The 12,820-nt window shown below is 48.8% G+C and overlaps 2 protein-coding genes across 3 annotated transcripts in view; one reads left to right on the top strand and one right to left on the bottom strand.

Annotated features, from left to right (window-relative positions):
* Window positions 1-12,820, bottom strand: part of LOC6595997 — a 41,411-nt gene that overhangs the window by 25,200 nt on the left and 3,391 nt on the right. For both annotated transcript variants that reach the window (XM_026989495.1, XM_026989496.1), the window contains exon 3: window positions 9,457-11,088. In XM_026989495.1, coding sequence (XP_026845296.1) covers window positions 9,457-11,061 — 1,605 coding nt within the window. In that variant the 5' untranslated portion in view covers window positions 11,062-11,088. The remainder of the gene's footprint in view (window positions 1-9,456; window positions 11,089-12,820) is intronic.
* On the top strand, window positions 7,766-9,152 carry LOC6595998 (protein snakeskin). The gene is made up of 4 exons (XM_002020983.2): window positions 7,766-7,847; window positions 7,983-8,070; window positions 8,309-8,505; window positions 8,580-9,152. Exons 2-4 carry the CDS (start codon window positions 8,020-8,022, stop codon window positions 8,818-8,820), a joined length of 489 nt encoding a protein of 162 aa, XP_002021019.1. The 5' UTR covers window positions 7,766-7,847; window positions 7,983-8,019; the 3' UTR covers window positions 8,821-9,152.

The following is a 12,820-nucleotide window of genomic DNA, read 5'->3' as shown; positions in this document are numbered from 1 at the left end:
CCAGACGACGGGCCGCAGGGGGCAGGCGTGGCCTTGCCAACTCCTCGGGGCAGCGGCAGAGGAGCCTTGAGAGCCCCAAAAACGACCGACCAGCAGACATTTCATCCGCTTGGCTCGTTCGAAAATTAAATTTTAGACGCTCCTCCGCTGCGCTTCATCTTCGTCTCCCTCGTCCTCGCACTCTGTCCGTGTCGCTTGTTGATCCTTGATCCACATCTAATGCTAATTAGTGGCGCGACTTGTTGACGTTGCGACCCTCGGGGAGACCCCCCCCTTCACCCCTGGCAGACATTATCGGATTTCAGGGAATGCTAATTGAGGGCCGGAGAGAGTTTTTTTGTTTTCAAAACAGAAAGCGGAACGACCAGCAGCATTCCCCTCCTGAATTTTAAAACGAAAGTGATGCCCCCATGCCGTACCCTTTTTTCGTTAGGGATCTTAAGATGTGAAAGATTTCGGATTCTTCTCCCTTTAGAGGCCCCAAACTATGCAACACCCCTTCGGGAAAGGGAAACAGACAGGGAGAGTGGGAGCGAGACGAAGCGCAATCAGTGTCCATTGTCCAGAGGAGGCCACACCTCCACGCACCCATCTCCTGGCGAACCGAACCTGCATCGCCAGCCGCACCCATGACACAAATCAAATTAAGAGACACCGACAGACCGCACCACACACCGGCCAGGACATGGCAGGACAGGGCAGGACAGGACAGGACAGGACAGGATCGGATTGGAATGAACTGGAAAGAACTGGCGGCAGTAATTACGGGAGAGTGGCGGCGACGACGTCCCAATACCTGCATAAATCACTTCGCATTCAGCGAACACGAAATCTATGTCCCTGACGCACCCATCCTTCCCATCCGAGGAGGAGGGCAGGCGGCTCGACGTAATTTATTGATTGATTAAAACTAGACTTCAAATCCCCAACAGACACTGGGGCTCTCCCACCCCCACCAATCGCCATTATAAATGGAAGATAATCGACAGAGGGCTAGTGGGGGAGGGGGAGGGGCAGGGGTAGCCGTTGACGATGCCGTTCGATAATTGAATGACTCGAAATGAACATTCATTCATTCGTTCATTCATTGACTCGCTCATTCATTGATTCATTCAGACAAGGAGATTCCATGGTTTTTGCCGCTCTGTCTCTCAATCTGTCAGCAGCAGCAGCAGCAGCAGCGGCAGCGGCAATCAGAGTCACTGTGGATGCCACATCCGTCCAGGGCTGGTCCATAAGCCTTGCCACTTTGCCAGTCACGCAGATGACTTGGCCATGCGTCCATCTGTGTCCACTTGTGTCCCGGCCATCACCATTCCACCGGATACCCATCCATCGTTCAATACCCATCTGCCGTTCCGGTGTCCGTGCGGTTTTCCGTGCGGTTCGTTTTGCGGATTTGCTTTTTGGTTTTAATTCATTTTAAAATGGACTTCTACCTTCGCCGCTAATTGCAAGGACTTTGATTTATGGTCTCGGATAATGACCAAAATTGGTTTTTTGGCACTCCACCGCCTGCCGCCTGCCGCCTGCCGCCAGCCGCCTGCCGCCTTCGCCCCATTGTGTGTCTCTCTGTTTGCTCCTGCCCCTCCTGCGGTGCCCCACGATGCGAAATACTTTAAAGTCAACACGAAATAGATGTTCTTTAAGCTTTCCCATGAAGGAACCCCACTTCAGAGAGAGAGGAAGAGGGAGAGTATATGTATGTACATGTGTGCAGAAGGAATGTCCTTTCTTTCCTACTGTTTCTGGCACGACTCGCAGGAATGTAAATTATTTTATTCCTGAAAAATACTCAAAGCTTCATGCCAGAAAAGAGCCAGGACAACAATTTCAAATGTGGTGGATTCTATGGATACAACAGAGACACAAAAGTGATGATAATATTTTCATATTCTCGCATTGGCAACCGTTCTTTAAAGGTTCGTTTGTTGCCTTCAAAAAGGTAACTTGTTGGCCAGATATTTGGACAGGAAAGGATACCAGGACTCTGGCATACCCTCCGCCTCTGGTTTCTCTATAGGGGGCAAGCCCCCTGCACACTCGCCAAAATGCGAGTGGAAAAACTAAATGAAATGCGATATTTTGTAAAATATTATAGGGTAAACACACGGCAGCATTGGCCTACGGTCTATCGTCGCTCCACTCGCATCGTCGCATACTCCACGCGAACACCAATTACAGGGTATCAAAAACAGAAATAAAACTGTTCAAAGGCAGCCTCCTCTGGCTGTGGGATTCGTTGTAAAGTTTTGCACAAAGTTCTGTGCGTTCTCTCGCTGTTATCCTTAGAGGGAATTCCGCCCCATAAATAAACAGAGATAATTTTAAGGTCTTAAAACTTACGTTCAAAACAAATTGCACGTTTTATTCTTAAAAGGAAATCAGAGGAGAAAAAGGAGGTGGGGGAGGTGGAGGGGGGAGTTACCTGAAATAAAACAGAGGCCACAGGCCATGAAAGGGAATTAAAAATGTTCAGGTAATTCCCTTTAATGGCAAAACTAATGGAGCCTTCAAGAAGAGGAGACCCAAAGGATATCTAAGGCTAAACAGCAGATCCTTAAATCGATGGATAAACATGAAAATTCTTCAATGGATTCGAGGTGTCACATGTGGCGTGCTCCCCCATCGAATGGACAAGGAATTCCCGCTTCCCGCTTCCCGAATTCCTCTCAAAATTCTGTTGTTTGCTTATGAAAAATTCCCCCCGAAAAGGCATGCGGCAATATTTTTCACATTAAAATTGATTTATGACGCACTGTTGTGGCATCCACCAAATATTCACGAGCCACAGCCGGCATCCAAAGCATCCGTAAATTCCTCAAGCTATTTGTGTGTGTCCCCCCCCCCCCACACACCCATCCCTCCCCACCGCTTCAAAAGGGAGCACAAACAACGGATGACCACCGGATGGGAGAGTTTCAGAGCCGGAGACGGCGACGGCGACGTAGGGCCCTGGCAGCCATAAATCATTTGATGTGACCACTTCTTCGGCAGGGCATTCGTGGAGCCTGAAGCTCGCCTCTGACTTTGCACCTTCTTTCTGCAACGGAGTGGAAGGAGCGGAGCGCGGACGTCATCGGCGGAGACCTGTCTCTCTTATGAGCCGTCCCACCGTGTTGTCCGGCTCAGATCTGCCTCGTAAACGAAATTTATTAGCATTTAAATGTTTCATCGGTTCAGGGGCGGGAGGAGGATGCCCAAAACGGCTCTCGGCAGACGTCAGACGGCACACGGCACACGGCACATATGGGCCAGCTAGGTAATGAATATTACAGCAGGAGGCAGGAGGCAGGAGGCAGTAGGCTGGAGGCAGCAGGCAGGAGGCAGCAGGCAGGAGGCAGCAGAAGTGCCGCGGGGGCGCTGTGCCGAAAAGAATGTTGCATAAGCCGAAATTAGTTTATGCATATTTGAGAGCTCTAAGAGCAAAGGACAGAAGCCACCCAGCACCCACTCCTGCTGCAGATCCTGCACTGCTCTTGTTTCCAATAAAAGGACTGCACGGAGTGCTACATGCCCCAAAATAATAGTTTTGCCATTACATATTTACTGAGATCTCTGCCGCCGCCTCTGCTTCACGGAAACATCGAAGGAATCGGTGCTCTGAGTCCCTGGTATGCGAAGAAGCAGCCAAGGAACAGGTCTCCGAATCCCTGGTATGGGAAGAAAAGGGTTCTGTATGAATCTGTAAAGAAAACCACAAAAACGAAACCGAATGTTGCCAAACGAAAGGAATTTTGCGGTTTAGAACGTTTTTGCTAATTGGCCCGCCCCCTGACCCCAAGAGTATTTACTTTTCAAATTTTAAATCTCAAAGCAAATAATTAAAGCATTTAATTAACATTTTATTGCCATAATAAATGTACGTGCAAGACGGATTTTGTGCTATTTTAAACCTCTAATTTCGACTAAAATATATCTGCAATTGAAATTAAATTTATTCTTAATGATTTCGTATCATACACGTTTCAATTTACACGATCCTTTATTAATTAATCATTTGGCTAGTTTTGGGATGACATTTTTGGCACTTTTCGTAGGGAAATGGCTGGTCAGAGCCGAGTCCAGACTTTCGACCGTCTAGCAGTCGTCTAGCAGTATGTTTACCGTTAGATATCCAAAAAAAAACAGGCACAAAAGTACTACCAAACGTGGTAACACATTTCTTTTTGAATCTTATGGTTGTGTTATATTTTAATACACTCTTAATACAAATTATTAAACTTAAAAAAAATAGATTCACTGCAGAACAAATTTTAAAACTAGGACAAAAAAACAATGCCGTGGCAGTGGCATGAATATGTTTAACTTTTGCAAACTCCTTAATCCCTTTTCATCATTAGACTGGGCTTTCGGCTTGAAATGAAGTCAATCGAATCGTCTAGGATTTCAAAAACTCACTTTATTCGACAAACAATCACAGGAGCCAGAGCTCTTGTTTGGCCTCGCATCTGCTGCATCCAGTGTCGGACATATTCAAATTGATTTGTTTGGTTTACTCGACTGCGAGATCTGACATTCACCGGCGGCACCTGTGCACTGGTACAGTGCACCCTGGCTATCTAGCTACCAGCGAAAGGGCCCCGCGACGTCACTACGACACTGGCAGAAGGGCGCAGAGTGGCGCTCGACAAAGACCGAAACCGAACCGTGAACGTGGACGTGGACGTGGACGCGGACAGGACTCTCGAAAATCGAAGGGAGGTTGCTCCACTCCCAAGGGTCGTTCGCTGGGCGACGGCTGGCAGCGAACTGACGCGACTTTGGCGCCGTCCGCTCGTTTAAAGGACGAATGGAAAGGCCAAAAAGCGTAACGAAAGCCGAGACAACGACAACACTCGCGCGCCTGATAAGAATGACGAGTCGGCCGTCTCCTTAGCGAAAGAGAGGGGAATATCATAGCCAAACAGCCACCCATCCACCCATCACCCCACCATAACGGACGCAAAAGTCAATGCAAAATAAAATCTCCCACAATTTTCAGCTTTATTTCGAATAGTTCTCGATGCATAGGGTGTTCTAGCTGGGATCTATCAGAGGATGGCAGAGCTGCATATACATATGTACGGATGGATGGAGGCGCAGTTATTCTTTCGCCTCTTCCTTTATTATGTATGTTTTGGAATTTCGAGTGATAAGCATCATGCTCTGTTACTCGCTTACACTTTTGGCTATCTCTCTCTCTCTCGCTCACTTGCCATCTCCCTCTCAACCACTCGCTCTCTCTCACTTTCTTTCGTGTACTATCTCTCTCTCTCCGAGAGAGTGAGAGCTTTCCACAGCCGACGCGCACACTCTCGGAGCGGAGCGGAGCGCGTGCAGCGAAAAGTAAACAAACGAAACTTTCATTCATAAAAGCAACAACGACCGGAATCCGGAACCCACCCCTCCTACTCTGTCTCCAACAAATTGCCGGCTTTGATTGCCTTCACAGCGAGAGAGGTAGAGAGAGTGTGTGTGTGTGTGTGTGTGTACGAAGAAGATCCAGCGGAATCGAGTGGGAAGTAATCAAAACAAAATCGAAAAGCTCTACCGAGGCGCCATCCATCCATTCATCCATCCATCCATCCATGTGCCCAACATGTGCTCGCTGGGGCCCTGTGTGACTCACTCTACGGATTAGTGTTACCTTTTGCCAGTTCCAAATCTGCGCGCCAATCTGAGACACTGTCACACCTCATTGACGCCGGCCAGGGACATACATATGTACGTACGTATAAGGCCATCTTAAGTGCCCCCCAAAAATGGTAGCAGCAGGTACACTCATTCGCGATTTGCATGCGAGTACATTGTAGGTAGAAATTACGAAAATTCCATCAATTACAGCAACACTTTCGCAGCGTTAAGCTGGAAAAAATCACAGTTATTTAAGGGATCGTCGATATCTGGCTGGCATGACACTCGTTGGTTTTCGTGACGGCTGACAAAAGCTGGCCGGCACCGTCTCTCTCTCTCTCTCTCTCTCTCGTTCGCAGCTGCGACTGCGCCGCTACGTTGGTGTTTGTGTCGTCTGTTGCATGCCGGTTCCAGTTCTCGGCTCGTTTCCCCCTCCGCAAATCCCCCTCTGCGCAAACAGCACAGGCGATCACATCACAGCAGTGATTCATGCAGTGACTCGGCGACGCGGCGGAGACAAATTTCGAAAATGAAAAGACTCCTCTCGGTGCCTAAGAAACAGAACGTTCCGACCTTTGGCCTTGATTCTGTGTGGAATTCCACTGCAAGTACAGTGCTCCCCATTTCCATTCCCATTCCCGATTTCCTTTGTCGATTCAATGTGAAGGAGCGGGGGATAATTCCGAATATAGAAGCACATCTTTAGGGCATGTCACGAGATCGGAGAAAGAGAAAGTACAGCCAAAGAGGGCCCAACGAATGATGATACATTTCCATGCCATCCTGCGAGATACATCCCAAAATGTTGTATAGTTAGGCACATTGCAAAGGAATGGGATGCAACCTTTCAGTAACCTGAAGGGAATATCCAGTATCCAACGAGAATTTCCAATCAAAAACTTGGAAGTTCCATATTTAGATAAATCCTTCCATAAGTAATTATGTTACTGATAACGATACTGCTGCTATAATGGATCCGTGTGAAAGCCTTGTGCATAGAGCGGGCTTCTCTTCAATGTATGTACATCTATCCATCCCTTCCCTCTGGATTTCTCTTCCCATACTCCCCGCATGAATTCATGTACAGATATACGAATAAACCGCAAAGACACCTTGTATACATATATTTTATCGGAACGACTGTAGTGTACGAAAGAGACACTTAACGACAGGTCATAAAAAAAAGAACCTCTTGACAAGGTGTGATGTCACTTTTCATGTTTTGATGCTGCCACTGGATGGATGTATTTATGTTTGTATATTTACGATCTATAAATATAACTCAACATTCGGGGCACGTGATACAAGCCATGGCCCCAGCAGAGCTCCCGCCGTCTCGCATCCGAAACAAAGATAGAAAGAAGGCATACAGGCATACATTCATATGTATTCCACGATTCCAGTAATAATAATAATAACAATCCTCTACCCTTTGCCGGCATCTATAGTGTGGAGGCCGCAATCGTGGCGAATCGGGGGATACAAAACGATGCGACAATCTATCGAAATCATTTGCCTTGTTGTTTGTCTGTCTCAATGGGTTTGTAGCGACTCTGAGCGATTGCCCCCTGGGGTTGACGGAGCTAATTGAAATGCAGATTGCTGGCAGTGGGGCAGCCTGTGTGTGCTTCAATCGGTTGTTGTGGGCGGGTAGGGGCGCCACCACAATCACCAATCGGAATGCCCAAGGTCAAGGGCAGTGGGATACTCTTTGGGAGCCAAAGCGAACCACATACCAGACCCATGGCTCATCCAAGAACCACCAGCCATCGGTGACGCAAGCACTGGCCGTTTCCGGGCCTAGCTGTGCCACAAAATTTTGCAGCTTTGTGGCTTTGTGGCCCGTAATGATTAATGTGGCACCAGCCACCGCCCCACCTTGACGCCGATGTAAAGCGGCCAGCCACAGCGGGCCGCCGATAAGATAGGGCCAGCGCATGCGCACCATCGCACCGTCGCACCGCGAACAGAACAATTAGTAACCCACTTCGGATCGCGGCCCACCTGCTATCGTGGTCGACGTCGCCCCGTCGTCGTATCTTATCTTATCTCGCGGGTGTGTGTACGCCGCAGCAGATTGCAAAAGCTACACAAATTCCTTGTCGGCTGGCTCTGTGGGTTCCGTTCCAGTTTTTTAGTTCCAGTATTCAGTCGACAAGCGACAGTGATACGAACACGAATACGAGTGCGAGTGCAAATCAGTTTGTGGGTGTAAATTACAGCAACAGATTGTGAGTGCGACTTTGTCCAGAGATTGATTGCAATTCCCGAGAGAAAGAGAGAAAGAGACGGAGAGAGGGAGAGCAGGGCTACGATATATATATAACTATATCCCGATTCTATAACGCATTTCATTTGCTTTCCAGCCAACGAAACGAAACGAAACGAAACTAAACATCCAGAATGGTGTCGGTGGAGACTATTGGTTCTATTTTCATCAAAGCCCTGAAGCTGGTGAGTATTTTCCCAAACGAGGGCCAAAATGTTGAGCAATAGCCACAGCGCCTGCTGATAAGAGCCGCTTATCAGCAGCACCAGCAACACCAGTGCCGCCCAGGGTTTATTATTAATATTACTCATACGCCGCGTTTGGATACTCCGCTCCATCGGCTATGGCTATGGCCATGAATCACGCAAAAACCCTTCAAACAGTGACCTCATCCCACATCCTTCCCCTTCCCTTGCTCCGCAGATCATCAACCTGGTGATCATCTTCCTGTACCGCTGGGGCGATGGCGGCGAATTCCTGGGCATTGGCGGCACCTGGAACCTCAACGAAGAGAAAAGCGCCGACGCGGAGATTGTTGGGTCCGGCGTAATGGTGGGATTCCTGATCTACACGGGCTGCCACACGATTGCCTATGCCTTCGGCACCACCAAGCACAAGGGGTAAGCCGCCAACTCCGCCAATGCGAAGCGAAGCCTGTGAGATATTCCCTGAATGTTTTTTTGTCGATTTTCAGAGAGCTCTGCGACACCATCATGAACGTGGTGGGCTGCATCATGTGGATAGCCGTCGGCGGCGTGGCACTGCACTACTGGAAGGGTTACATGTCCGACGAGGGATTCCTGTACGTGAACTCTGAGCGCCAGGTCGGCATTGCCATGGGCTCGCTGTGCGTCATCGAGGGCGCCCTCTATCTGCTGGATACTGTTCTGGCCTGCATCCATTACTCCAAGGGCGACACCGACTACACGCAGTAGAGACCAGACCCTGCCCCACCCCTCCAAAGGGCCTGCGCTCGCCGAATACCATTTCCACATATGCATTAACCGCTATAAGCCCTAGGATCGCTTTAAGTGCAAACTATTTTTTTTATCATATGCCGATTACCTATACTATACTATACATTAACCGATTTACGTTAAGTACAGACGTTCGTAAGGGTCTCTTGTCGCCAAAACTTGTTCTAACATTTTTCTAATATTTTTTTTATTGATTCGGAATTAATCTGTGCCCCCCACCCACAAAAAAAAAACCACAAAAACCACAAAAAGCTGGCAAATACAAATAGTTAAGACCATGCCAAAGGATATAAAATATTTCTTCTACTTTTTGGCGGGAGGGAGAATCAGATGGTGAATTTCTGCAGGAAAGTCCTTGATCAAGTTTTTTCTTGGAAAAAGAATGCACTTTTTGGGCCCCATTCGAGGGATTTTTAAGGAATATTTTTGGAATATTTATGCATAGAATCGGAAAACAGCATTCAACGAATGAATAATACTAATTGAAGGGCAACGATAGGCCTCAATGACTCAATTGTTGTACGTATGACCCCACTTCCTATGGCGCTTTTCCGGGGAACGTTCAATGATTCAATGCCCCCCCATTTCGCTTACCTGTTTCTTTGGATTCCCTCGCCCGTCCACGGCATCTCGCTGCTGCTGCTGCTGCTGCTGCTGATGATGATGCTTCATGCTGCCGCTCCTGGCCACACGCTGGGAACAGAGCTTGCAGCGACGTGCCACAGAGCCATCCTCCAGATTGAGGGCATCGAAGAGCAGCGGCTGGTCCTGGATGAACGAGTTGCGGGAGCGCAGATTCAGGAGCTCCAGGGTGCGCGAGTCGAGACTCTCGCGATAGACGTTGTGCACCTTGTCGAGATTGTGCTCGTAGTCGGTGTCCAGGCTGGTGCGGGCCGCCAGAGAGGTGCTGCTTCCCCGTTTATTGCGCCGCATCACCACCATCCGGACCACCGTCTCCTCCAGGGAGGAGACCAGGGGGACGGGCAGCGAGGGCGAGGGGGAGTGCGAGTGCGAATGCGAATGCGAGTGCGAGTGCGAGGAGTGCGTCATGGCTGTGGCAGGCAGTGGCAGCTGTGTGGCAACGGGCAGCGGCTGCTCCGCGAGACTCATGAGCGACTGCTGCCGCTCGAGCTGCTTCTCGTAGCCGTTGAACTTGTCGTAGTCGATGAAGGACATGTTGGCATAGGACACCATGTTGTCGATGGCCTGCAGCGACTGCAGCGAGGCGCTCCACTTGGGGTTCATCTTGTCCTTCTTCTCGTTGCCGCCGATGCCGATGCCGATGCCACTGCCACCGCTGCCACCGCCACCGCCGCCGGCCAGACCGCTGAAGGTGCTTTTGAAGGAGGCGATCAGCGTGTTGGAGCGCCGCTTCTGGAAGTTCAGCTGCGGATTGTCCGACATGAGGGAGGCCTTGCGCTGGACAACGGGCACCGACGCCGACGCGGACGCGGACGACACCTCATCCAGCGGCGTGGAGGTAATCGGATGCGCCGATTGGCGTCGCGTGGGCGTACGCACTGAGCCGGAGACCTCCCCGCGCCGCAGCAAGACAGGCGACTCCTCGGCCATCGAGGTCTTGCGCGGAGAGGCGGGCGAGGTGAGATCCCCCCCGGACTTCTCCGTCTCCTCCGACAGCTGCTCCAGCTGCGGCTCAATGAAGCTCCGTCGATTGGGGCGACGCATCAGGATCATGGAGCGGCTGCGCGTGAACGTGAAGGGCGTACGGCCGGACTCTGCATCCTCCTCGGTGCGCGACAGGTTCTCCTTGCTGCCCGTCAGGTGATTGATGAACTTCGAGAGCTTTGTCCGCAGCGAAAAGCTGTTGGATCGCTCCATCTTGGCCACGTTCTCGTATCCCGGCAGCGATGGCAGCGTTGTGGCTGCCACAGTGGCCCTTCGCTCTGCCTCGTAGTGTGCCCGGAATTTCTGTCCCGTGCTTGTCGTTTCCGTTGGCGGATCTTTGTTGTTGTTTGGAACAATGTTATTATTGTTATTGTTGTTGTTGGTGGTGGTTTGCGGTGGGGTCTTGGCATTCGGCGAAGACCTCGTCGTATTCCCGATTTTTATGCCGTTCTGCTGCTGCTGCTGCTGTTGCTGTTGCTGCTGCTGCTGTTGCTTCTGTTGCTGCTTTTTGGTCACCTTTTGGGTCTTTTTCTGCGCCTTGGCGGCGCTCTTTGTCTCCCTTGTGGCATACATTCCAAGGCCAGTGGACTTTAGGCCCTCCTAAACGAGAGAGAGATAGAGAGAGAGAGAGCGAAAGAGAGTGTTAACAAATTTCTTGATTAAGAATCGAGTCATTGTTTCTTTTGGGCCAATTGTTTTTATTGATCTAATGCCCCTCCCACTCCCCTGCCTTGCCCCACAGTTCAACATACTCTAGAGATATAGGAGCTCTGTTCCTTCTATATGTCCATCAACTTTCAGAGGCTATCGTATTTATTACAAAAGAAATTTCAGTTTATCTTGCCTTTATTTTCAGAGCAATTCGTCGAGAATTGACTATGAATATTGTACATTTTTCGAATGAATTTAGTGGAATTCTAGATAAAAAAATACAGAACTTTTTTGAAGAATAAATGGAATACCAATTCAAAGAAATGATCGCCTTTGGAGTATTCATTTCTATAAAATCTCGGAAAAAAGAAAACAGCTTTTCCTTCAATTAATTTGGAAATGAAATTCTTGGAGAAACTTATTCCAATAAACTCAAAATACACTCCTATAATCGAGTCGATCGAACATAGTTGATTTATGGATTTGGAGCCTTCTCTTCCATTTCGGTCTTGAAGCAGAGTCGGTGCCAAAATTTAGTGATTCCATCAGTCAAATGTCCATTCAAATTCCCTGTTTTGAGTGACATTGACCTCTGGGCAGTGCTGGACAATGGACGAGCCGGAATAGCAGTCTGTCAGTCAATTTATCATCGCCCAAAAGGACGGCAGTCGTTCGGTTCGTTCGTATTGATAAGGCCACAGAAGAGTGCGACCGTCCAATATGTACAATGTGCAATGTACATACATCCATCATGGATGTACATATGTGCGATGGAAATACAAAAATCAAATGACAGACATGCTCGCATGCGAGTGATATCTGGAATCGAGGGAGCCACTATCTCTCGTGTACAGTAGATATTGCCAAAGTGCAAACACCCACTCTTTCCCTTACCCTTAGCCTTTCCCTTCCGCTTCCCTTTTACCCTCCTCCAGTGCTGAAACAAGATACTCGCACATATTGAAGTATTGCCCAGGAAAGAGTGCAGCTTATTTGCCACTGAGCGACTCTGGCCACACTGGCCACTTGCCGCCTGCCACTCCAAACGATTGGCATGTGGATGAGCTCTAGTGGAACCCGGCTAAAATGGAATAACTGACTGAGTGGAGAGATAGAGATAGGGATAGACCCTCTTCTCCATTGTGGTGAAACTTTTGCCTAAATTGTTATCTCGAGCAATTTTTATTTCCAGCCAAAGCCTCAAAAACAACATTCACAACATTCGCTGTTTGATAAGATTTCCACACAGAAGAAAAACAAAAACAGAAACAAAAAAAAAGCCCCAGTCACACGTTCCCTACCCTTTGGTGGTGCGATATCTGCTGTTAGCATGTGTGGGTGTGTGGGTGTGTGGGTGGTTGGCGGTTGATTGCTTTGGTTCCGTTTTTCACCTGTTGTGGGAATCCAAAAAGATTGTACAGCACTGATATCTCTCTCTCTCTCTCTCTCTCGCACACTCTTTCTCTCTGGAAACGCTATCAACATTTTTGTGCCACTCAATCGATTGCACATCAGAAAATCAGTTGATGATTTTCTCAAGCAATATGTTGCTGAACTAAATTGACATTTCAATTGCTAGAATTATACATATCTAGTCACGCACGCAGTATGTATGTTGTTCTTGGATGCATTTTGCTTGCGCGTCTGGCTGGAGTCAGTTTTCAAAGAATAAACCTCCAAG

Source organism: Drosophila persimilis, unplaced genomic scaffold (genome assembly GCF_003286085.1).
Source record: "Drosophila persimilis strain 14011-0111.01,24,50 unplaced genomic scaffold, DperRS2 tig00000431-arrow-pilon, whole genome shotgun sequence".
NCBI classification, from domain to species: Eukaryota; Metazoa; Arthropoda; class Insecta; order Diptera; family Drosophilidae; genus Drosophila; species Drosophila persimilis.
This window is presented reverse-complemented; position numbering and strand designations above follow the sequence as displayed.